A 27,806-nucleotide genomic window follows, 5' to 3' on the forward strand; every position below is an offset into this window, starting at 1 on the left:
AATTTTAAATGAAGAAATAATAGAATCCTGCCTTAAAGAACAAACAAAAGGCTCAATGTAGACATCAAACAACAACGGAGACAAGGGACATCCTTGCCTTGTTCCTCTACCAACACTAAACCATTCTGACAGTCCTCCGTTGACCAGAATCTTAGCCCTGGGACTTCTGTATAGAGCCACCACACTTTTAATGTAGATTTCAGGAAAACCAAATTTCTTCATTGTTGACCATAGATATTTCCAGTTTACTTGGTCAAACGCTTTCGCAGCGTCTATTGCGACTATGGCCAAAGGTTTTTTGTTTTGAACTGCATAGTCAATAGCTCCGATTGCCTGAAATGTGAGTTCATTCAGTTGTCTGCCCGGGATAAATCCGCGTCGATCCGGATGTATAATGGATTTGATCACCTTAGCGAGCCTATTTGCTAAGATACCTGAATAAACTTTTAAGTCTGAGTTCAGTAAAGATATAGGTCGGTATGATTCTATCCTTTGTGGATCTTTGTTTGGCTTCATAATTAATGAGATGGTTGCGTCCAGCCAAGAAGATGGAATTTGCTGACCTTGGATGAAAATTTCATTGAATAGTTTAAGCATTGGAACAATAAATTCATCCAAATTATCCTTATAAATTTCTGTTGGGAGCCCATCTGGACCCGCAGCTTTCTTTCTTGCCATTCTCTCGACTTGAGATCTAATTTCCCCCTCGGTGATTTCTTTTCCTAAGAAGGCTACTTCTTCATTACTTAAACGAGTTAGATTTCTCAGAATGTCTAAATTATCTATTTCTTCCGATGAAGTATTCACTCTTTCACGATAAAGATCTTCATAAAAAGATCTGGCCTCCTCTTTAATGTCTTAATCCTCAGATAAAACTGCACCAGTTCCTCGTTGTATTAAAGTTTTAATATTGTTTCTGGACCTGTCAGCTCTGGCTTTCCAGGCAAGTAGTGATCCACATTTCTCCCCATATTCAAAATTACGCAACTTGCTTACCTCCCATTTATCTCTTAGTATCTTTTCAGAACATAGTCTGTGATTAGTTTGTAGGTCATTTAATTCTTTTTCTAGCCTCGATACTTCTGTTCGATCATTAGAGATGGCATGGAGAAGTTGCTGCTCTTTTATTTTAATTAGATTGAGATTGTTTACATCTTTTTCTTTAGTTAGCTTTCTATTTAGAGCCATTTGGGAGCCGTATATTCCTCTCAAGAAAGATTTAAGAGCATCCCATATAGTTCGATTTGGGGCTGAATCATTATTAAATAGGAAAAACTCTCTTATACTTTTCTTGGTGCTAGTATTGAAATCGGCTTTTAATAAAATAGTCCTATCCAAAGTCCACCTATAATCTAGTGGGTTCCTTTTTTGAATACTAATGCACAACTTAACCACGGAGTGATCTGATAATCCATTCGGGATATATACAATAGAATGAATATTTGATAACATCGTTCGATCCAGCAGAAAATAATCTATCCTGGAGAACTGATGGTTTTTTTTGCTGTAGAACGAATACTCTCTCTGGGAGCCATGTTTGACTCTCCAGGCATCGCACAGCGCATACTCCTTAATAATATTTTGCAGCGTACAAATCAATTTTTTTGGACAGTTATATTTAGCCTTTGAAGTGCGGTCAAGTTCTACATCCAGTAGCAAGTTAAAGTCTCCCCCTAGTACTATAGGAATTGGAAATTGTAATAAATAACTTGCTAATTTATGAAGGAAGCATGGATTATCCTCATTTGGGCCGTAATAGACCCCACACAAGAGTCTAACAGGGCCCACTGATATCACTACCGCCAACCACCGCCCTGACTGATCTGTAGCCCAATCATGGACAACAATTCCTTTATTAGTTCCTTAGGAGGCGGGGCTTGGGGAACATGGCGGCGGCAGGCTAGCGGCTGCTGCGAGGCTCTGACCCTGGAGCCCTAGTTCGAGTTAATATGGGTCTCCTTCTTCTACTTTGCGAGTAGAAATCAAAATGGATTGTGCTGAGTGTATAGGTGAGTAAGAAGCCGTACTTTATCCCCGCTTCGGTTGCACGGCAACTCAGTTCTCTCTCTCTCGCCTTTCCCCCCGGGCTTCCCCGCGCTCACGGAGAGTGACAGCTGAGACAGACGCCGCGATCAAGAGTAGGGAGACGGAAGGAGGGAGAAGGCACTAGGACCTACGCGGACGACTTGGCACTTGGCAGGTCGGATGAAAGAGCAACGCGACTGGATTCGCGAACGGCGGTATGCCAGGGAGTCATCCACCGGCCAGCTGTACCGGGTTTCAGGTGAAGTGTCTGGTGTGAGATATCAGCGTCTTGAGAACGGGCGCTGCGGCTGTGATGCACGACCCCAGGCAGAGCGGACTGCAGTCCTCATAAAACCATGGGTAGGCGGCTATAATATTGGGCTTCGTGTGAAAGCTGCCCTTTGGTATCGGTTAACAGGAGTCACAAACCGCTCTTATCTCCCTGCCTTTGCATCTGGTTGGGAGTCTACAGTTTGTATGGATGCAGATAGGGGAATTCCTGCAATTCAGCAATTTAACCTGGGAAACACAAGCCCCCCCAGGAAGGAAGACACAGTGAAAGGGCTCTTTTCAGTTAAGGTACTTGAACCACCTACCAAGGTGGGAGTAGCCATTGGCGAGCAGAAAAGTGCTATTAAAAATAGATATCAACTTCGCTCACGAAAGGAACTTAAGATAAAGGGAGTTCTGAATACTGCAGATTTGGCTGAAGCTGGTAGTAAGGGTCCAGAGCCAATTTCACCAGGCAAACAGAGCAGAAAAGTAGGAGCAAAGGGGGGTAAGGCTAAAAGCTCAAAGCAATCTAAGTCTAACTTGCTTAAAGGTACTCCCTCACTTAAGAGCTATTTTAAGATAATGGAGCATGCACTGTCTTCTACGACGGATAGCACTGGTATGGATAGAGGGGGTGGAGGGGAACCAAGTTTAAATAATCCAACTCAGGTAACAGTTTCCCCACTTTTAGCTTCCTTTCCCTTGAGTAATAAATATGGGGCTTTGGAATCAGCTTTGGAATCAGCTAACACTCCAGTGATAACGGTTGAAGGGGTCTCCGCAACCGAGGTAATCGATGAAATTGTACAATCTTCAGTGACTCTTCCAAGGGCCACTAATCAGGAAAAAAGTCATGGAAGTGAGTTGTCAAAAAACACTACGCAGGATGTTGAACTCCAACTTCTCCGCACAGAGGAAGAAGGAGCTTGCGGAGGTAGCGATTTTTCAGATAAAAGCCTGGGATCTCTACTGCAGTCCTTAAGAGGAGATCTACTAAGTAAATTTGAGACTTCTGAAAAAAACCAACAGCGTCTACATGATAGATTTGACCTACTAGAGGCAAAAATTGATGGTATCAATATTAGAACTAGTGCATTGGAAGGTAAGATCTCAACACTCTCAGAGACCTCAAACATTAATTCTAAAGAAATAACAGCCCTGAAAGTTCAGAATCGATCCCTGGCTATGGACCTGGAGAGATTGGAAACCCAATCTCGCCGGAATAATCTGAGGATTTTGAAAATTCCCGAAGGGGCCGAGGTGGAGGACATAAAAGGTTTTGTCTGCAGATTATTGCGTGAAGATATTCTTAAAGACCGTCCAGATATAGACCTAGAATCAGAAATTCAGAGGGTACATAGAGACCCGTATAGGCTGCATCCGGACAGGAAGGCCCCGAGAAAGATTTTGTTGTACTTCCAAACATACAGTGTGAAAGAACTGATCTTGAATAGATGCTTATCACGCACTTCCCTACACTTTCGAGCTAATCCATATCACATCAGATCTGATATAGGTGGTAGAACTGCTAAAAGGCAGTGGGAGTTAGGGTCCAGAATGCCAGAATTACGTTCAATGGGGGCAAATGTACAGATGAAATTTCCGGCACTTCTTAAAATTATGTGGAACAATAAAATGTACACGTGCCAATTTCCAGAAGAAGTTGATGCTGTTCTTGATAGAATGAAGGCTCAGGAGAATGAGGCTCAGGAGGAATAGCATAGGTAGAGGTGGTTTAGATGTTCCACGTATCAAATTTATTTCCTATGTATCTAGTGTAGGGTAGAGTAAGTCTGCGAGCGGGAGGTGGGGGGAAAAAAAAAAAAAAAGGGGGAGGTAAGAAGGGAAGAAGGGAAGGGGGAGGGGGGAGAAAAAAAAAAAAAAAACATATATGTATATAAATAAAAGGGAACTCAAAAAAAACAAAAAAAAAAAGAGAAAAAAAAATAAATAAATAAACAGCTTACATATTTAGTTAAGTTAAGAGTTTCTTTTAGAGAGTTTTGCAGAAAGTGAACAGTAAAGTTAGGGGGATGAGACCCAGACATATGTTTTGCTTTACTTTTGAGTGGGGCAATCAGGGAACAGGGCCTCCTAGGGCATTTTCGCCAATCAGGAGGGAAGGGTTCCCCGCAGGGTGGGGGGGTGGGTGCTCCAGGGGAAGGGGGGGAAAAAAACAAAAAATGTCCTCAGACACCATAAAAAAGTTATTTTTTGTGATCACTTATCACTCGGATAAGGTATTAAGGTGTGTTATCAGCCACATTCAAAATTTAAAACTAGAGTATGCAAGCTAGCCAAACTATAATCCTCTCCTGGAATGTGAATGGATTAGGGAGTTATAAGAAACAATTTAACATTTCCCATTTCTTAGAGAATGCCGGAGCATCATTAATTCTCCTGCAGGAGACTCATTTGGAAGCCAATAAATGCAGAGATGTTTTTATAAAATGCAAGTGGGTTCAGGAAATCTTTTGTTCCAAGCAATCGGGTACCACTAGGGGGGTGGCAATTATTATTTGTGCCAATAAAGGAATTGTTGTCCATCCTGTACAATTTTGTGCTAATTGGTCTAGAAGGGAAAAAGTTATAGGATGATCAAAAAATATGGAATCCCAATTTAAACTCTAACCTAATCTCGCAGTTAAGACACTTATTCTCCCATGTACCTTCTTGTAATGTATGAACCCGGCTGCTTGGTTCAGAGGTGGTTGGTTTGCCTCACTCAGTTAGCAAACCAGTAAATAAATCCTGGAATGTTGAGAGGCTTGAGTACAGTAGGTGCCACCTTATCACCATAGAGGGTTGGACCTATTATCACAGAGGTTAAAATACACTTTCTAAGGAAAAGAGGCTGTATTTAATTATATGATCCTAAATCGTTCCTTGGCAATGTGCAGCTTCTTTTTTCAAAGCAAACATATGTGAAGGAATTCATGTAACTCTAGCTTGTAGCCCTGATCTTACCCCTAATGCGAGCAGTACTCCTTTCCCTACCCCTGGTCCTAACTAAGAATCTGCACTAGCTCTAGTAGGTACAAAGCAGAAGCGCATTTAGTCTACTTAGTTCGATTAGTACTGTTGCATCCTAGCACTGAGCGCAGCCTTAGGGAAATATTTATAACTTTGGCTTTGTACAACAAACCTGAATAAAAGTCTCCCAAAAAAGTATGTTATTGACACAAAGTTTCATGTTCGAAAGTGCTGTTTACTTTGGTAAAGAAGAGAGAAAAATTGCATTTTCCATTGAAATTCCGACATGGGATTCCTGGGAAGTAAGAATACAACTGCTGCCATTGTGTTCAGTTTCCCCCTCCAGGGCTCTAGTTCCCAATGCATTTGGGGCAAATAATACAGCCATAACCAACAGTAACAAAGCACAGTAAATAGCTTCAGCCATGCCCTTCACCCTGGCACCTTGGCCCAGTACAAATTAGGCATGACCTGCCGTTGTGCCCAGTAATAGTTTGGCACAGTCTGTAGTATTCCAGGATGCCATGTTATCAGCATTTGACCTCAGTACCCCTAGAATCTACAGCCATGCCTTGCAGGTGCTAGATAGAGGGTGCAACGTTTGTCCATACTATGTTAACAATACCCCCTTGCATCAGTACTAGCTAGGAATTGAGCAAGTCGAGTCACCAGGGATTTCATTGTTGATGTCATGTCTCAACTTACCTGGCAAAAGTTAGGATGTTTTAAAAATTCAGATCATAGCCATAACTTCCCTTTATCAGACTTTTTAATGGAATAATCTGTATATCACAGAGTTAGGTATTACCAATCTGTATTTATGGTTAATTTGGTTTATTCATACTCGATGTGTTCTTTTTCATCTGTGATAACTTTGAACATTTAATTGAATGTGCATGAAACGTTGACAAAAGATAGCACTTACACAATAGGTTTAGTACTGGACATTTTCATGCAGATTGGTCGAGGGGAAGCAGTTAGCGTTTCCCATTCCAATTCCCATAGGCATATTTGTCCAACTACAAAGCAACCGCCATTTGGATTTCAACCAATTTTAGAGCATGTAGTAAGCGAGAGCCCAGTGAGATTTGAAAATAACTGAGCAATTTTTCGATTATGAATTCTTTAAATTAAACATTCATACCATGGGCTTTGGCTCCACCCATAGCAGTATTACCCTCTCACGTCATACTATTATCTATTTGGCGTTTCTTTCCACCTCCTATGGAGTGCTTCAACTACAAAGCATGAGGGACCTAAATGCATCATATAAAGAAAATAACTTTTTTTGATTTCTCTTTTTCACTGCAGCACTCTGTTTTTAATGTTTTAGCCAGTACTCAAATGCAAGCTAGATCTAATGGTTCTGACAAGGCTTGTTTTAAAGATAATGATCAGTTGTCCACTATACAAACTGCCCATAAAATGATCACACCTTACATCTTGGTGCAAACCCCAATGTAACTAGACTGGAGATGAAGGTCATGGAGGCAGATGTGGTGAAGACACCATTTGCAGAAGTGTCGGTGCAATCTTCGCACGCAAGAATGATGGACGGTCTGCCCACATGGTATCTCCCGCGTGGGTGCGGTGACGTCCCAATTGACCATAGGGAGTTGTTGGCACGTGACAGAGATGGGCACCAAAGCTCTTGCTACGCAGGGGGTGTCGAGTCTGGAAGTTTATTTTGGTTCTAAAAGTACCTGCTGCCACATACCTGGCCTCCAGACGTTTCCAGGCAACGATAAAAATGTCAAGATAACTCCGGTGTTTGATGTTCTTCCTGGAAGAAGATCAGAATTGTGTCTAGGTGAGGTTTTGACTGATCATAAAGTAGCACAGAGGTTTAAGACACCTGCTGCAATGAACGTGTACCATGCAGATCACAAAGTGCATATAATGTAAATAGGTCAGCGGGTTACTGCTTTTCTAAGATAAATCATTTTGTTACTTGCAGTTTATAAGTTAGAATCAGAATATAGAACAGTAAATTATCAACTGTCATCAAAGAACTGCAAGCACACTGCAAAGTGTAGATTAGAGCATAGATTAATGTTGCAAAAAGGGTTCATTTGGGTAGAATTCGATTCGTATTAGTGAAGAGGAACCCCAACTATGGTGTTCCATTTTCAGTTGTAAGTTTGTGCTTCTCAGACCACGCACTCTTAAACTACCAGTATGAATGACGTGTGACTCCTACACCTTGTAGTCCTCGGCCTTATGTAACATTTCCTATGCACTGATGTACACATGTATGCTTCATTGTCTCTGTGTAAGGTGTGTGTGAGGCAGTGCTCTGACACCCTACACTGGTATGGGTGATGCTATATACATCATTAAATTATTTTGAAAGAGAGTGGTTATGGAGAATTGAGGGGCGCTGTTGAAAGGTGGTGTGAGGGAATCCATGGTGAAGGTGGTCACCATTTCCACCATGGATGGGGAGTGCAGCAACAATCATTGTTGCTCCTGGCGCCCCTGCGCTAAAGTGGCCCTGTATGCAGAGATAGAGTGGTAGACACAAATGGGCAGTGCCAGAGGGGGTGCCTGCTTTTTCCACATCAGGCTTTTTCTTACTAGGAATTCAGTTTGGGGGACAATATTTTGTCAACAGGAAATGCTGTTTGGGTGTTCACTGTCTTGTGCAGCATTTGTGTGCTTCAGTACCTTCCTGGAATCGGTGGTAAAATCTGTAGCAGGTTAAGAGCAAGTGATCCATTATTTAGAAGGCTTACTGACTGTGGGGAGGGCAGAGAGCAATGGAAAATATACACGGCTGATGGCAGTGATGCAGAATGTGGCCACCAACTTGAAGAAGGAAAGACCGATGGGCCTGCCTTGATCCAGGCATTCCTGGGGATGTAACTGGACTCTGTAGCTATGGTCTCCATATTACCTAGGAGCCAGCAAAGTTGCATGGACTGATGCAGAAGATGTTGACAAGGGACAAATGCGAGTTGAGGAAGGTAAAGCGTTTTGCGACACCTACATTTTGCCTTTGGAGTGGTTCTACCGGCCAGGTTGTTCTGTAGATGATTAGCGTTGTTCACAGGGACTTCTAAACCCCACCACAGAGTACTGATCATTGAGTGAGGAGGGAATTACATACATGGTACATATTTTTTATGAGTACAATAAAGTGATGGTGTGGCTATCCCCTGGCCTGTATAAGTGGGATGTCAGGATGTTCTCAGATGCATTGGAGGCAGGAGGATTTGGAGTGAACTGGAGCAGAAAATATTGTGCAGAGCGGGGCGGCTGATTGAAAACTACTCCATTGCGTTCTTGGAAATTTTTCCACTACTACTTTTTTTTTATCTTTGGAGGGGAGAGTTGGCCAATAGGAGAGTGATGTTCATGTGTGATAACCATGCAGTGGTGAGTGTGATCAGTAAGAGGACAGCAGCTAACCAAGGAGTGTTATGGCTACTGAATGTGAGATGCCTGAAGCTGAATATTTTGCAGAATTATTGTGAAGAACGAGTACTGACCATGCTGCGGGAAGTAGGTGGACGAGCGCGAGACTGCAGCATCCATGAGGACAGCATTCAGCAGGTATGGATGGAGTTTGTGTGAAGTTTAACCAAAAGGAAAAAGAGTGACAGCGTTGGCTTGGAATAGCAACAGGAGAATGTGGTGCAATTTGTAGTGACGATGGTGGAGAAAGGACTGTTCTCAATAGCATAGAAGGGAAGTTAGCAGTTGTAGATATTTATGAAAAAAATGTTTGGGCATACGAATCAAAAGGAGGAATTTGTGTCACAGATACCGGAAGGCAGGTGTAGGAAGAGGGGACTGACAAAAGACAGTAGAACATTTCATTACACTGTCCTTGTTGAAGGAAATCCCCCAAGACTAAAACACTGTGGGTGGACGACACCCAAGGAAGTACTCGTCAAGTAAGGCGACTGTGGGGAAGGCAACCATTACCCAATACGCCACCCCTCATGTGAGGAACACATGCTAAAAGCAGTGTAACAACTAGTGTAGTATGGGACTAACACCCAAGAACAAATGCAGCACAAGAAAACAACACAGGTGCAGCACAGTGTGGCAAACGCACACAATATGTCAACGTGAAGTGCAGGGTGACTTACACACACAACATGACGACATAAAAGCAGGATGAGGCACATGGCGACTTACACACAACACAACATTTTGAACTGTAGGGCTACTTACACACAACATGACAACGTGAAGCGCGAGGCGCCTTACACACAACTTGACAGCATGAGGCGCAGGGCGACCTACAAAAAATGGCAAGGTGAGGTGCGTGTCGGCTTACACACAACATGACGCAAAATGAGGTGGTGGGACTAACACCCAAAAACACACCTGAAAAGTAAAGAAGTATCAAACATATGCAAATGGGGAAAAACACCCATAACCCAAACAGCGTAAGGGTTAACAACAAAAATGTAGATAGACAAATGACAAGGAAATGGGACTAAAACCCATACCAAACGTAGCAAGGGAATAAACCCTTAAACCAACACCTAGAGTCAAGGTACAAAGGCTTAGCAAAACTGTAACAAGAATGTAAAGAAGTAACATGGGTCAGAGACTCACCCCTATCCCCTAGGCAGGGATATAATGTCAGAAAGAAGGACGTAAGAGATCTAGGGCCAGATGTAGGTCGCCAAATACCGGTCGGTAACGTCCGATTTTGGCCGTTACCGACCGGTATTTGGGATTTGACATGTAGGGGGCCTCATATTTACAGAATCGGTATATTTACCGATTCGGTAAATTTACAGAATCCGTAAAATACCGAATCGGTAAATATACTGATTCTGTAAATCCATATGTAGGTGGCACTGTAATCAGTGCCACAGGCCCTTACTGAATCGTTATTTACCATGGAATACTATTCCATGGTAAATAACGAATTCCAGTGTACATGCACATCTGTGCATGTACACCTGTGCCATGTGGCACACAGACATGCCCTAAGGGCATATCTGTGTGTCACATGGCACACAAGCCAGAAACAGGGGTGAAACAGGGTGTCAAAGTGACACCCTGTCCCCCTTGTAAAATCTGTAAATTTACTGATTCGGTAATTTCCGAATCGGTATTTGCTATGGAATCCTATGGGCTTCAAGGCCCATAGGAATCAATGGCAAATACAGATTCGGTAATTACCAAATCGGTAATTACCGAATCTTACAGATTCAGTATTTTTACCGAATATTTTACCTACATAGCAATTACCAAATAGTAAATACCGAATCGGTAAAATTCGGTATTTACCATTCGTTAATTTGCTATTACCTACATCTGGGCCCTAATGACAACAAAACCTGTAAAACCAGGCTGGTGGGCGATCTCCCACCCGAGTTGTGCTAGACATAAAAACTTAACTCAAAAGGTTGAAGGTGAAGAACATTTTCATGGCCCTTCCCAGGAAGAATTATCAACAAGATGTAAACCATACAAGCACTACAACTAAGAAATGACTAGCTGCAAAGACTTAAATACTCTGCGTGAAACTGACTTAAGTGGAGTCTTAAGATTTAAGAGACGATATTGAGGCAGACTGTTTTTCAAATAACTAGAGAACGTTGGGTACTCTTAACTCACGGAAGCACTGACTGAATTTGGAAATGGAACTAAGATTTAAACAAAGATTACCAGGCGAGCCGAGGGCGAGTCTTCGAGTCTCTTCACAACCATGAGAAAAAAATGTACAAAGATACCCTCCCCCTAGCAGATTTGGTGTGTTAAAGTTCTGCAAGCCGAAAGATGGGACCACTCCGATGCAGTCCAATACATAGAAGACTGTGCACTAAATCGTGTTGCAGAAGCAGCAACGTTACAGGACACCTCCATAAAGGAGTCGAACTTGTGTTGGCAAAAAAAAAAAACCAGGAACCAAAATAACAGTACTTTAGAATGAGGCAGCCAACCCCAAGATGGCCGCACATTCGTGACGATAAGCTGGATGGCTCACAGCGCGTCCATGCGTGCAGGCGTCCAGATGCAGCCAAAGACTTGGAAGAAGCCATGTTGTTATAGAAGATTTTATTTATTTATTTATTGAGTTTTATATACCGCTGGCTAGACCCGGAGGTATCAGAGCGCTTTACATGAGGAAGAAACTTTGTTTCAGAACATGGTTACAAAGTTACATCAGTTACTGGAGCGTAGTTACAGGAATTACAGGAGTACAAAAGCATTGCATACACATGAGGGGAAAAAAGGCAAGGGGAGAGAAGATTAGGAGAGAGTGGGAAGTAATATGGGAGGTAGAAGGAGAATAATGGAGGAAAGAGGAGGGGGAGGGTGTAAAAGGCACAACGGGGAGATGAGGAAAAACAGTGTCCGACATCCGGCTGGGTAGGTGACAGCTAAGGGGTGAACCAGAGCCAAACACCTCTATAACTGCGTGGGGCAGCCCTGCCTGGTTCCCCGGGCCACCATATATTGTCTTGAGATGTGCTGGCCTGTACGCGCCCATGCGGTGGGGTTTGTGTATAGTAATCGCACCCATGCTATATATTCATCTGGTATACCAAACTGTGTAAGGGCATAGAACATATAGTCCCAGTGCAAAGAATCGAATGCCTGTCTCAAATCAAGTGATATGCATCCCTCTTTGGTACCTGTGTCAAGTGTGCCCAATATGACCCGGTGGAGTCGTCTGATATTAAGTGCCGTATTTCTACTCGGTACAAACCCACATTGATCAGTGTGTATTAATGTAGGAATAAACTGACCGAGACGAGAGGCCAACAATTCCCATGAAGAAACTTCAGGTAAGGTTGCGCGTGCTGTTTGTGATTCCCGCCTCAGTCTTTTGAACCGCAGCACGGCGGTTAACTAACGCCCACAGTCTGGATGTCTCAGCGGACACCACCAATGACAGACAAAAAGGTGTTGAACCTCTCTTGGCTCACAAAACACAACAGCTGAGATACAGTTCATGGCTTACAAATGCTACCAAAACAAATTGTCAGCACTGCTACAGTTACAGAGCTGGAACAGTACAACAGGAAAAGTGACATGTTGAAATGGTTGCCAGAACGAAAACTTGCGCTGTGCCATGTTGATCCTGTGTTGCACTTAGTAGATCCTTGCAAACGTTATGTGGTCACTCGAGGACTTGACAATAGAGGGCTTCCAGAATAGAGTCTCACTGCCACAATGTAAAGTTAAACACAAATTCTATTTTTTCCTTCTGAACAGATAGTCCTCCTCAAATTGTGATGCAGAGCACGTGCCCAAAACACTGAATGTCCACCTCGATAGAAAGCATAAAGACTGCCTTTTGAGCTATGAGCTGTGCTTTCCAGACATCCACTCTTTGTAAAACTGGCTCCGCGACGTGGCAGGAAAACGCACATGTCGCATTTGTGTGTTCAACAACCCTTACACTCAAACATAAAGTACTTTTTTCAGTGAGAAGAATGAAGCATGTCCAAGTGTTCAGAAGACATAGTAGACGTAGCCGAGCTGAGTTTCAAGTAGTTTATTAAGTCCATAAGAAGAATAGATACAGAGCCCCACCAGGAGCAGCCTGCTAGCTGTTCAGCCCATCTTCCAACTGACAACACTCACACCAGACACCCAAGCATTCCACTCATGTCAATCACAAAAACATTCTACACAGAACACTCACACTGGCTGAGCAGCTAGGACCAAGGTGAAAGGGAACATTACAGCATAACATGAGAATAGTACAGATTGGCTTTAGAGGGTTTTGTTATATCAAAGATTTGGCTTATTGGAGTGAGAAGCTTAGCCCAAGGGTGTATGTTGAGCACTCTGCCTGCTTCTAACGAACAGTCTTTTCCACACGTACAAGAGTGTGACGAGTAAGCCTCCCAATATCTGCTGACACGTGCACCCATCTTGACTGCAGCACCTGGCTGTCCTGGCGCCTCAGAGGCATCTAGTTCTGTTGTGGTGGTTGTGGTGTGTATGCTGATGTGAAGGGTCCTTTCTGCACTTGTTTGACAGTTCAGCATATTTTTGCAAACTTCTCGTCATGGTTTGTATATGCATAATGACGTTTGATTGTAGGCAAAATTATCAAGTGATTTTGCGGATAATTTTACTACACGTTAAGAACTGTCTGGTTGCTGTAGATTTGCAGCTGGGTGAAAAAACGTAATGCTGAGTAATTAATCACCACACGTATTCTAGTTATTGTTAATCAGTCTATTTAATGGTCAAAAAACACTACACTGTAAATTAGGTCACCAATGTATTACGTAATGTATTTTTCCCATTTTTTTAATGATCAGAATTGTTACGAGTGCCCATATTAGAGTGTTTTTTCTTGTATTGTAGGGCTGGAAATATTTGCATGTTTATCAGCAACGGCAACATGGGGAACGCGGTGAATAAAACCTATTACTCTTTCAACGACACCGTGAACAACGTGAACATTTTTCTCACGTCAGTCCAGAAGGTACGTTCCTGGTATCTATGGCAATGAATAGATTTACAACATGCGTGTGTTCGCTAGATTGCACGCCGGTCACTGTCTTGGAATAGGAATGAATGGCGCCAATTTGAATCACAATCGATTGTGGCGGGAATTCTCTTTGTTAGGCGAACGTTTGATTTTATATAGAGTCTTTTCACTGGTTCTATGATACATATCTAAGGTCCTGAACACAAATGTAACATCTACAAATATGAATGGACTTATGTTTTGATGCAAAATTGTCGTCAATTTTCTGGAAGTATTTCAAGCTATTAGCAACCTGAAACTGGGCTACTAAAGAACAAGAAACAACAAGCGACACAGGTTTGAGAACAAGAAACTTAGAAATTATAATCAAGAAAAAGAAATGTAAATGTTTAGAAGATTGCAGGAATAAGATATTTGCCTTTATCGAGAACAGGAAAGAGAAATCTTTCTAGCATTTGGTTAGAACAGGCATTGGCAAAGCCAACAGGACTAGTTTTGTTGATTTATTGGCTTTTGCCAAGCCTTTTTGCCGATTTTATGCAGCATCTGCAAAAAAAGAATGAAAAAAATAAAAAGCAGCAATGACGCAATCGATGCTGGTAATTCATCATTCTGTATGCATACACATCTGTGATAATGTATGAGTGCGCTTGCATGATAACGCATGTGAAGGTATCCCTGATGACACATGCATGCGCCTGTCTACCGAATGACGCAATTTGAACTTAAAAAAATATTTATTTATTCACAAGTATTTATTATTTGTTTTTTTAAAATTATTATTATTCACGATTTAAAATGGCAGACGCTATTTGATCTGAAAATAAATTAGAAATGAAATTTTCTTATACCAAAAGCACTTTGAGCAATTCAGAGCAGTCCAACTGCAAATGGCGGCTGCCAAGCCCTCCAATAAATACATAAATACATTTTCAATGGACAGTGAGGATGGAGGAAGAACAGATGGGTCATAACAATGGGGAGCGGGTGGTGGGTGAGAGAGCAATGGAGGTGCATTAAAAAAGTTTTTTTTGTACTGCCGAGTGGCACAGCAGCAAATGACAGCTGCTGGGCCCTCTGAAACTGAAACTGTAAATATTTTTTAAGGACCGCGGTGGATACGAGAGTAACAGAAGTGCAGGTTGGGAGGGGTGAATGGAATCAATTGTAGAATGGGTATTTGGGGGCGGGGGGAGCAGCACAAGGGAGAAAGCAAAAAAACACATTTGCACTCTCATCTAGTGCTTAATAAAAAAGAAAAAAGTATTTCACTGCATGTGAGCAGTGCAAAGATACAAGTCAGCCAAGCAAAAGCATGGTTAAGAAACTATGGTCCAGGGCAGGGGCAAACACAATAGGAGGAAGGAAAATCATCGAATAAGAAGCAAGCAAATTAGAGTGATAATAAAGCTAACCAATGATAAGCAATGGGCGGGTTCTAAGTACACTGTGGGGCGGATTTACAAGAAACTGATGCATCTGTACAGATATGTCAGTTTCCCTGCGCCTCCCAACGAAACCCATGCGCCACCATAGATGTGCCATATTTACAATACTGCGCACCATGGTGCAAGGATTAACAGATGCGTCAGAAATTTTGACAAATCTGTTGATCAAAAGTGACGCATTGCTAGAGTTGCTCATGAAAGTGATGCAAGTCCAGCAATGTGTCACAACAGATGGGTGAGTCCCATTTAAAAAGCCTTGCGTCATTCCTTACACCTGGTCTGAGCAAGCATAGGGATTTTGATGCAGTGAAGGCGTAGAGTGACGCAGTATAATGTTGTAAATTTCACTGTGTCAGTTCTACATGGCTTTTTGCGTGGGAACGCCCACCCTGCATACATTATACCTGACCCAGTTATAATGTGTCGCAGGGCTTTACAACGTGACGCATCTTCCTAGATGCGTCATATTGTAAATGGGCCATAATGTGGTGCATTGTTTACTCTGCCGCTGTGTCACAAAAAGTGACGCAACAGTGGCGCAAAAGTGTCTCGAGGGGCTTGTAAATCTGCCCCTGTTTGTTTTGGATATAGTCCACAAGAGACTTTTGCCTAGAGACAGATAAAAGATATTTGTAGACAAGACCCAAAATGTGCTGCAACAGGTAATGGTAGGTGCTGGCCCTCCACCTATTGGTGAACCTGAGTAGGCAACTCTTGTTGATTTGTTGTGTTCCATTCCTTTATTGGTTTCCCCTATTGATCTATGCTCAGGTATCATTACTTTCAAACAAATTATTGCTTAGTTAGTTGATGGAATCAATAGCAGTATTATAATAAGAAGAATTCATTTTTATATAGCACTTCATACCGCACTTGTGCCATTCCTAAGAGCTGTAAACGATAGATGTTACTATTTCTCAATTTATAGTATTCAATTTATAGTTTAAGAAGATGGAAGGGCGAGTTGGTCTTGCCAGTGTTCAAGCAGATCCCTGCGTTGTTTGAGTAGCAAAGGTTCAGATCACTGAGATATCACTCCAGGAAAGGAATCTTTTCAATTCGCCCTGATGGTTGGACCAACAATGTCCTGAAATCTAGGCTTTTGCCATTGGCAATCCCAGCCTTTGCTGCCCATCGGTGGCCGTAAGAGCAGGGGGCTGCTGGCGATTGATTCCTCTGCTATTGCCACCCAACGCAGCAGCAGGTAAGAGCAGCGGGTGGCTACTGCCCCCAAAACTTGTGCCGCCCGGGGCGGGCCTCCTCCTCCCCGGCTCCCTTGCTACGCCACTGGGCACAAATCTTGTCATCTCTACCTCAGTGTATATTGGAGATCAGCAAATACCCAGTGATAGGGAATGGGGGCTTTATTATTGCCTGTTTGTGAAAGAAGCCATAGGCTGCTTCAGAATATTTGCTGGATATTATCTGTGCTGAACCTCCCGTTCAAGATGCTTGCCGGGATTCTCCTCATGTCGATATATTGTGCATTCTTTGGCTATTCCATGGCTTTCAATACTGTGACTCAATGCCGGCTGTGAGAAAAACCTGTTGAGGTTATCAGTCCGCAGGAAATTGGTGGTAATACTCAACGAGTTACATTCAGACACTTTGGGCCAATTGTGGCTACCCAATAATGCCCTGATTACCAAAGTGAGGCATGATAGGGGCATGAAACAAGGTTGTGTTGTTGCACAGCTGAAATTTAACCTAAATGTTTGTGAGTTGAGCTCTAGCCTCCTCTGCTGTATGTTTCTGCTGAATTTGACATTCACTCCTGCAGTGCATCTCCTACACTGATCAGAGCCTCCTTAAAGATAAACCCCCCATGGGCCTTCAGCTTGCCATTGACATAGCACTGGCACATGTAAAGCTCAACTCTTTGCTTATCAATTTAATTAAAACCCAGGTTAATTTCAGAATCAACAACTCTAAGTGCCCGATTACGATGGCAGGCGGACTTGCATCCGCCTGCCACCCTATCAGGGATTGGGACCACTGTTGGCGGTTCCACAGTAGGTATTTTGATGCAACTGTCACCATGGTGGTCGCAATGCCTGCATTTTGCATTGCATAGTAAGATAAACAAGGGAACCCCAATCCTTGTACCTGGGTTAAAATAATGTATTAGGAAACACTGGTTACTAAGAGGCCAATGTGGTCCAAAGTAGACACGAAAATTGCATTAGAAATAGATCAATATGCCTCAATTAAAGTGGACATATATGGTAATTAATGTCAAAGGGAGCAGCAAGGAAGTATGTTACCAGGGACACACTCAAATTTAGTAACACATGTTATTTATTTTCAACAATATGCAAAAATAGTTCAGGTGCTCACATTTAAAGTGACAGCATGCGTGATGCGGTGAGTGAGGGTGACTTTAAAATATATATCGCCTTGACAACATAAGGTGGAAACCCCTAATTCACAACTTATAAAAAATGCAAGGAGTTCCTTGTTGTAGGGGGTCGAAGGCGTTTTGATCTCAATGACTTGAGATCATCTTCAGGACAGAGCGTATGTGAGCAAGAAGAATTGGGACAACCAGTCGAAGCTGGTATTAGGCAAAATTAATTAATTCAAGGTGGACGCAGTGAGTAGTCTCTGGCGGTATATAGGATAATTAGCCGATGACAGGTGGGCACCTTGGTGGGCGTCTGAAATAGGGTGCAGCACTGGCCCAGAAGAGCAGGGTGGAAGAATTAGGTGCTTAATCGCTACAGCAGATAAACCTGTAGGAGAAAGCTCTCAAGTCGACTCTGTTCAGTCGTAGTACCCGAATTTGAGGCAAGACCACATGAGTCGGTCTACGCTGGTTGGACCGGCCATTGCTCAATCTTAGATTTCTGGGGTGCTGAAGAACAACGACTGAACGGACTAGACTTGAGGGTTCTCCCCTGTAGGTTTATCTGCCGCAGCGTTTAAGCACCTAATTCGACCACCCTTCCAAGTTTAATTACCATTCACCTGGATCATTGCTGCGCCCTATTTCAGACGCCCACCATGGCGTCCACCTGTCATCGGCTAATTATCCTATATACTGCCAAACTCTACTCACTGCGTCCACCTTGATTTAATTAATTTTCCATAATACCGGTTTCGACCGGTTGTCCCAATTCTTCTTGCTCACATACGCTCTGTCCTGAAGATGATCTCAAGTCACTGAAATCAAAACGCCATGGACCCCCTAGAACAAGGAACTCCTTGCATTTTTTATAAGTTGTCAATTAGGAGTTTCCACCTTATGTTGTCAATGCGATGTATATATTTTAAAGTCACCCTCACTCACCACATCACGCTTGCTGTCACTTTTATGTGAGGACCTGAACTATTTTTGCATATTGTTGAAAATAAATAACATGTGTTACTTAATTTGAGTGTGTCCCTGGTAACATAGGGGCATATTATCAAGGGGGTTTATCTCCGCTTTTTTTGCTTTAAAAGCCAAGAAAGCGGAGATAAAATTATCTCCCTATTACCTAGCTGTCGCTAACACCAGTTAGCGACAGCTAGTAGGAGATAGCGACCATCTTGGGCCCCACTTTGCATGTCAGTGATATTTATCACTAATGACATGCAAAGTGGGCGTGCCAAGATGTTAGCGACTGAAAACAGTCGCTAACATCGCTATCTCCTATTACCAACTTTTGGAGATATTCGCGCTAAGCGCGAATATCTCCAAAAGCTAACACCTGCCCTGCTTAGCCATGTTATCCAATGGGAGGTGGATAACATGGCTAAGAGCATTAGCTCGGTAATGCATGAATATCGCTGACTTTTCAGCGATGTTCATTCATTTGCGGCGATTTTTATCGCATTTGAGATCAACCTAGGTAATACCAAGGTTTATTTGCGGTAAAAATCGCCGCAGCTCAGCGGTAAATGTATGTCTCTAACCAAGCAATAGCGATAATTATCGCTATTGCTGGTAATATGCCCCATACTTCCTTGCTGCTCCCTTTGTCTTTAATTACGATATATGTCCACTTTAATTGAGGCATATTGATCTATTTCAAATGCAATTTTCGTGTCTACTTTGGACCAGATTGGCAGCTTAATAACCTGTATTTTGCATTGCAGCAGGTGCTGCTGGCTGCATAATACGCCGCAATGCAAAAAAGGGACACTTTACATATCCCTGTACTACGTGACAGACACCTTGCGATGCACCATTCGATGCATTGTTGAATATTGATTGAACATGCCTGCTCTTAGTTATAATGCAGTTAAGGTTTCCCACTCAACTCCTACCCAGTAGTACCGTCTTGTTTCATTACCACTGAGTAATGAAATATTCAGAAAGAGAAATAAAAATGGTTCAAGTGCGATATAAAGACAAGTGTTCTGGAGTGGTATTGCACTGTTGATACAATTGACCCAGACAGGGTTGTTATGGACAGATATGTCCATAACAAAGATGATGTTACCTCTGTTGGCAGTGTTTTTCCAATATGAATCACACAACACTGGTCACTTGCCGCAGGAAAGCCTGCCCAAAGGGATGAATTTAATTGGCAATCACATGAACAGAAGCAGATGGACACCTAGCAGGAGTAGCACTGATGTGAACAGGCAGTGCTGATAAGAGCAGGCATAAGATCCCTGAAAGTACCTATCAAATAATGTTTGTATCTGGTAAACCTTGTTTCTCTGGCAAATAATCATTAAACCTCTGCTAGTGCACACTGACAAAGTTCATAATATGCCAAAACGTTCTTCTTAGTCATAGTCCTCCCAATTATTGAGCAACACATACCTTCAAACTATTACTGGATTGAAAATAATAAAAGCTCCTATATCAGATCACAACCTCAAAGGAATTGAAAACTCGAATGCTTCACATCAGCGGATTCCATCTACCAGTACAATTGTGGGTACTGGCACCGTTCAGTGATGCACTACATCAAGAGGCTGTAGGGAGGAAAGTTCCTGGCACAGTCAGACTATCCCAACCTGTTCCTTCTTTCATCATTTTACCTGCCATGTTTCTAGCCAAGGCGGCTCATGCCTTGGGTTCGATGGCAGGTGTTGTGCATGACTTTGCTAAGGGATGTGACTAACACTAGAGCACTCAGCACTGCTGGGGATGGGATCCACCAAAAGTGGTACTGCTTTCTGCATTGGTGACCATGGCCCCATGCTAAGGCCAGGACTCAAGGAATGGTCGGTGGCAGCTCATGATATAGTTATGGAATATGGGAGCTTTAATTAATCAGCACTCTGGTAAAGGTGGATGTCTACTGGCCCTACTTGATATAGCTGAGTAGTCTGCTATGACTGTTAACCCTCCCTTTATTCCAGTGTGAGATGCATGTGTGTAATATGTATGAAGTATCCCTGAGGCAATAGAGTATCCCAGATTTGGGTTCCCCCAGAATATATGGAGAACCATCAATACCTCTCTCAGTCGAGGCATCTTCCCAGAAGCTTTTGAGACAGACCAGGTCCTCCTCATGAAGAAACTCACATTAGACCCTGACGACCTTGCCAGTCACCTACCATATAGTGGCATGGTAAATGAAAAAACAGTCTACTCTTGTCTCGAAGTAATCTCCTGCATGACTACCAATCCAGTATCAGATCATGCTACAGCTCAGACAACTACATTACAAAATATAGACTATGCCATCCTGACCGCACATAAAAATTACCCCAGTTTTCTGGTTTTGCTGAACCGTTCAGCTGTCTTCAGCGCCATTGATTATCATTATTCTACTTGCATCGATACAATGCAGTCTCTTATGGAATTCACTGGTAATGGATTCTCTTGGTCTTCTTCTGCATATCCAACTGACACCAGACTTTGGGAATCTGACAGCAAGGCTCAGACACTAGGTTACTGACATTAGGATGCCAGCAATGGGACACGGACACTGGGACACACATACTGGGATACTGGCATTGAAATACTGATAGGGCATTGAGACATGGACATTGGCTCTGAACACAGACACTGGACATTAATTATATTGTATGTTAGTTTCATTTATATGACAAGTCACACCCCTGATGAGGTTCTGAAGTGCTCTGGAGACCAGTCGGTTGTAGTACGTTAGAAGGTTGTGATCTGGTAGTATGGCCTACATAGGAAGTGTTTTGATGTTCTGCATGATGACCAAGAGTGTGCTTGTCTTGTGTTACATGTTGTTCTGGGTGTGCGTGCGTGCAGTCGAGCTAAAAGAATTGGGAGATAAAATGCTTACCCTTACAAGGGGATGTGTCTTGGTGATTGGGTGGCCTTTGTAAGGATAGGATGTGTGTTGTTCATGAATGTCACTAGTTGATATTATCATGTGGATGGAAACATGTAACAGCACTTATGAATGGAAGATGAGAAAGGCATAATTATAAATGTGCTTGTGGTTATAAACAACATCCATAAGAGAGATTTGGCTCCAATTCTACGTTGGGTATGCTCTTGAGTGCTGTATTGTTTATACCCTCAATGTGATGCTGAGTGATTCTGTCTCTTGGTTGTTGTGATCTAAATTATCATTTGGGAATTTACCAGGTCTTTCTGCCTGAAGGGAGGGACAGTCTGCCAAAATAACAAATGAGTTACATATAAATGACAAATATAGAGTGGATATTTGTTTAATGTCATTTTTCTTTGCAGCATCATAATCATGTCTGTTGAATGCATTATATAATATTTAATCTTAGTCGCCTTCTCTGTTATGGATTAATTATTGCTGAGTTGTGAATAAAAATAAATGTATTGTTTTTAACATCACCATTTCGTCTTGCTACATCCGAGTCACATACTCTCCTGGCATAGACGCAAAAACCCTGCGGTGTCCGTCTGTAAGAGCGGGCCCGCTTTCATTAGGTTAGCGCACCAGCCTTTTAGCTTCAACCCCTTTAAAACGCACGCTGGCGCGAACGCGCAGCGTGTGTAATTCTGGGGCGGAGTGCTGCTGTTTGACTAACACTCAGGCTGCGAGCTGTGCTCATTGTTGCTAACTGGAACTAGGGAATCATTTTAAAAAATAAAGTATTGTTTTTAACATCACCATTTCGTCTTGCTACATCCGAGTCACATACTCTCCTGGCATAGACGCAAAAACCCTGCGGTGTCCGTCTGTAAGAGCGGGCCCGCTTTCATTAGGTTAGCGCACCAGCCTTTTAGCTTCAACCCCTTTAAAACGCACGCTGGCGCGAACGCGCAGCGTGTGTAATTCTGGGGCGGAGTGCTGCTGTTTGACTAACACTCAGGCTGCGAGCTGTGCTCATTGTTGCTAACTGGAACTAGGGAATCATTTTAAAAAATAAAGTATTGTTTTTAACATCACCATTTTGACGTGCTACATCCGAGTCACATACTCTCCTGGCATAGACGCAAGAACCCTGCAGTGTCCGTCTGTAAGAGTGGGCCCGCTTTTATTTGGTTAGCGCACTAGCCTTTTAGCTTTAAACCCTTTAAAACGCCCGCTGGCGCGAACGCGCAGTGTGTGTAATTCTGGGGCGGAGTTCTGCTGTTTGACTAACACTCAGGCTGCGAGCTGTGCTCATTGTTGCAGATAGGAACTAGGGAGTCATTTAAAAAAAAGAAATGTATTGTTTTTAACATCACCATTTCATCGTGCTACATCAGAGTCACATACTCTCCTGGCATAGACGCAAGAACCCTGCAGTGTCCGTCTGTAAGAGCGGGCCCTCTTTCATTGGGTTAGCGCACTAGCCTTTTAGCTTCAAACCCTTTAAAATTCATGTTGGCGCGAACGTGCCGAAGGCGCGCCAAAGGCAGGCCCGTCTGCGTCCGTCAGTGCTCGTATAGTGCCCAGGTCCAGGACCCCTGGTCTTTTGTTACCCCATATTTACTCTAGAGAAGCGCTGATTAAGTTACAGGGGGACTATTGTACAGCGGGAGCCATGATGAACCTGGACGGTGAGAGGGAAATGTTTATCTGCTCGCAATGCGGATATTGTTTGGACGGTAACGTAGCTCAATATACCGTATCAAGGGGAGGGGAAGCCTGCTGTATGCGCAGAGATAACGCTGAGGGTGTTTGGCTACCCAATCATATACCTCCCGCTCTCAATGACCAAGGACGGGCTACAGAACAGGTGGCTGCCTCAGCAAATAGGCTTCTCTGTATCCTCTTGAACACTCGCTCCGTAGTTAAGCATAAGTATGAGCTCGAATTACTACTGAACATACATAGCCCTGACTTGGTTTTTTTAACGGAGACATGGACTGACACAACCTTAATTCCTGACTGGAATGTCGCTCTACCCCCGGGCTATGCCCTTTTTAACTACGACAGACCAGGCAGTAGAGGAGGCGGGATCGCCATTATATACAAGGAAGGCCTGAAGGTGCAGACGGAAGCTGTGGTCAGTCTTCAGGCGGAAGCTATGCAATTCTGTATTAGACTTAAGGACGAGACCGCACTACATGGCCTACTGGTCTACCGGCCACCTGGCACTACAGCCACCTTTTTAACAGCCCTTATGTCCTACTTGTAATCCTGTATTAATTATCAGTGCTTTACAATCCTAGGGGACTTCAACTATCATTTTGAGGTGGCTGCCAACCCAGACATGGGTAAACTCCTAGATTTAATGGAGGTGCATGGCATGCACCAACTTGTGTTTGAACCTATGCATTTAGGAGGACATACCTTAGATGGGCTTTTTCCGAACCACCCGGACATTTCACTAGGGGACGTAGAGGCACTCCCGTGGACGGACCACAAAGCAGTATTCTTTGAGGTTAGGGCCAGGGAAGTGTAAAAGTGGCCCTCTCATAAAGCCACCAAGGTGACGTTTCGTCGCTGGAGTAAGGTCACAAGGAGTGGTCTTGGGGCTGCCCTTGACCACCTCCCTCCAACCTTAGACAAGGATAATGAACGGGCTGCCACTCAATTTAACGAGTGAATTCAAGGAGCGGTAAATTGTGTTGCTCCGGAGCAGACCGCTATAGCAAACAGGGGCCCTTCGAGGAAGCAATGGTATGGCCCTGAACTTAAACAACTAAAAGTTGTATGCAGAAGGTTTGAGCGCCTCTGGAGAGTAGAGTACAGCAAAATCGCCTATAACCAAGCCATGAACAGATACAAAGAGGCTATTTTAGCAGCCAAAAGAGTGTATTTCACTTTGAAAATTCAGGAAGCCGAAAACTCACCAAAGAGTTGTTTAAATCCATGTCTTCTCTGACTAAACCTCAGCTGGGTAGTGGGTTCAAGCCTGATCAGGCGTTTTGTAAACAGCTGGCAGTTTTTTTCCATAATAAGGTGCAAACCATATTTGACGACCTGGCCAGTGCATTAATCTCTCAGTCAAACATAAGTTTACCACCTTTGGAGGAAGAAATAATGCCAAACCAATTGCTATGTTTTAACCCCTTATCAGAAGAGACCGTAATAAATATTTCAAAATCCATTAAATCGGGCTCGGCCCATGACCCATGTCCACCAACTATTATGCACCTGGCAGCGGAGAGGATTAGCGAGACTCTCACCTCTCTGATCAACCAAGTGCTGATATCTGGCAGCTACCCTGTGGCTTGGAAGACAGCTAATATTAGGCCAATTCTGAAGAAGTCCACCCTGGATCCTACGGACTGTAGAAACTACCGACCCATCTCAGGGCTGCCATTGGTGGCCAAAACTCTGGAGAGGTCGATTAATAAAACCTTAACTGAATACCTGGATATCAACAGGTTACTGGACCCATCCCAGCATGGCTTTCACCCCAGACACCTCACTGAATCTGCTCTGATTACTGCATCGGAGGGAATTCGGACAGTAGTGGATGGGGGAGGGAAGGCCATTCTTGTGCTCCTTGATTTGTCGCCCGCATTCGACACCGTGAATCACGAGGTGTTGGTGCGGCGACTACAGGAGATTAGAATAAATGGGGTGGCCCTTGCTCTCCTTTCCTCCTTTTTGAACATCCAGAAACAAAGTCTGAACTGGGACGGTCTACAATCTGACTGTATAAATCTACCCTATGGTGTGCCGCAGGGCTCAGCTCTGTCGCCAACACTGTTTAACGTCTACGTGAGGCCGGTGGCCAGGCTAATAAGGAAGCATGGCTTTACACTTGTATCGTATGCTGACGACTCACAGCTGGTGATTTCCGTCTCAGATAAGCCAGAGTTAACAGCGAAAGCATTTTATGCTTGTTTGACGGATGTCATGGAGTGGATGAGTTGGAGCTTCTTAAAAATCAATACAGACAAAACAGAAGTGGTTGAATTTGGAAATGGACCGCCGATGTGGGGCAATCGTTGTTGGCCACCGGAAGCCGGGGAGTGTCCCTTACCCGTAAAGAAAGTGAGGAATTTGGGAGTCATCTTCGATGACAAACTCAATATGTCATCTCAGGTGAACAGTCTAACATCTGCCTGCTTTTTCTTATTTAAGACCCTGAGGAAAATCTTCCCTTTCATCCCCTTGTCACTTCAAAAAACAGTTATGGCCGCCCTTTTTAAGTCCAGAGTGGACTATTGCAGCGCTATGTTCCTGGGCATCGATAAGTACCATATTAGTAAACTTCAATGACTGCAGAATGCTGCAGTTCGATTGATTCTAAAGCTTCCGAACCACCATCCCACCACTCAGGGCAGGAGAGCACTACATTGGCTCCCTATCCATCAGAGAAGTGAGTTCAAAGCACTCTGTTTGGTGCATAAAGCACGGTACGGGGGAGGTGCGGACGACAGTCAGAACAGGCTCAGGCTTTATATCCCTTCGCGTGACTTACGCTCGGCTAATCGCGGCCTGATTTGTGTACCTAGGTACAGGCGAGTCAGATGGGGGGGCCGCCTATTTTCCTGTTGTGCGGCCCAACTATGGAACAAACTACCAGTTGCCCTGAGACTGCAGCCAAACCTTTTATCGTTCAGGAAAACTTTAAAATCTCGATTGTTTAACGCCGGTTAGTGACTAGTCCTTCCCCACGCCCTGCCTCCTTCACACACCCCAGCGCCAAGACGCCTCGGCATTCGAGCGCTTTACAAGCATTCATATAACATAACATAACATGACAAGTGTGATGGTTATCTCTACATTCTGTTGGATGTTTTCCCAAGAGCATTATGGGCTACCGATTTTACAGTCTTAGGGCATAATTATGGCAGGTTGAACTACTTGATGTCCAGCATTATGCTTAGGTGACCGTTAAAGAGGGGTGATGAGATGATTGAACCATGTGGTGTGTTGGTGATGTTGCTGAAAGCAGATAATTTAAAGGAGGGACTGAGATGATGCTAGATCTGTTGGATAAGTAAGTAAATAAACATTGGCTGGCATCTTGGATGACAAGTTTCTCTTCCCTCTTTAGAAAGGAGTGTCAGTCATCTGTGTCAAAAGCAGTGGAAAGGTCCAGTAGGAGTATTGCAAAAACTAAATTTTCGTCCACTGTTGTCTTCGGATCATCCATATATGACAATCAGAGCTTATTTAGCCCTCTCATGTGGTAGACCCTGTATTGAGGTCTGAAACTAATTTGCTCTCTTTTAGAAAGTTTTCCTGAGTACATGACATTTGAGATCACTTTGGAGTGGAGTGGCTGGGTCTGCCGAGTCAAGTTCAACAAAAGGAGATTGGCACTGAGATGTTGAGTGTGAGTGTTGGCTAGAGATCAATGCTTACCTTGTTGTGATCTTTAAATATAGTGGGCAATCCCTCACCAGGGGAGTGGAGGCTAGGATTGTCTATGATACTCTAAATTAGGTCTTAACTCTAGAAAACTAAGATTGATACTAATATTTGCAAACAGATGCTGGGGCATAGGTCTTAAGACACTGACACTTGGCACAGGAATTAAGTCTGGGGCATAGGGTTGAAGACACTGGAACATGGGCATTGAAAGACCAGTACCAGAACAAAGAAATGTAGTGGGTTATTTGCAGTTTAACAGAGGGGTGGGGCAACACAAAAATGTCAGGGGTCCTTGTCTGCCAAACTCACAGTTCTACCACCTTATTTGAAAATGGGGTAACCACAAGATTTCTGTTTGGGGAACCCCTGCTCTATTTACCGCTGGAAGACCCATCTGCCACAAAGCTGCCAGGTTTATGTGCTGGAAGGCCCTCCCTTTTAATAATTGCCATTTACATTCACATTGTTCCTGCGGAGAATGCTAAGCGATTCATGCATTTCAAGGGAAAGAAAAATAATCATTGGTCCCCACACATAGGGAGAAAACAACTTGTTATTTTTTTACTTTTGTAGAAATTCCTACCTATCACTTTGAAGGAATATTTTTGAAAAACATTAAATACTGCTGACTGACCGACATCTGATGGCTGCCAGCTTATATTCAAGTTTTGATTAAATTGCTTTTCCCACCTTGGCCAGATCTCTTTTATAATAAACATGATCACAGCATACATGGTGGGAAGTCCCCGAATGGCCCGAGATCTTAATGAGCTCCTTACACTCTGACACTGGAACAATAAAAGGACTCAGGGATTGAGACATCAAATCAAATCAAGGATATTTATTAAGTGCACGTATCCCCGGAGTCACCACGGGGCTCATAGACAACTCTGATTTGCCAGCCAGCCAACCAGTCAGATGTTACTGGCTTAGTGATCGAACAGCCACGTTTTTAACTCCCTACGAAGCAATGATGATTAATGACAGTGCGTAAATGATAGGGTAGTTTATTCCAAAGGGAAGGCGCCAGGAAGGAGAACGATCTCCCCCTAT

At 43.4% G+C, this 27,806-nt stretch overlaps 1 protein-coding gene across 2 annotated transcripts in view; it reads left to right on the plus strand.

The window, feature by feature from the left end:
• LOC147711924 (prominin-1-A-like) overlaps positions 1 to 27,806 on the plus strand; it is a 487,531-nt gene that overhangs the window by 264,703 nt on the left and 195,022 nt on the right. For both annotated transcript variants that reach the window (XM_086922649.1, XM_086922650.1), the window contains exon 5: positions 13,570 to 13,690. In XM_086922649.1, the coding sequence (XP_086778775.1) occupies positions 13,570 to 13,690 (121 nt within the window). The remainder of the gene's footprint in view (positions 1 to 13,569; positions 13,691 to 27,806) is intronic.

Source organism: Lissotriton vulgaris, chromosome 5 (genome assembly GCF_964263255.1).
Source record: "Lissotriton vulgaris chromosome 5, aLisVul1.2, whole genome shotgun sequence".
NCBI classification, from domain to species: domain Eukaryota; kingdom Metazoa; phylum Chordata; class Amphibia; order Caudata; family Salamandridae; genus Lissotriton; species Lissotriton vulgaris.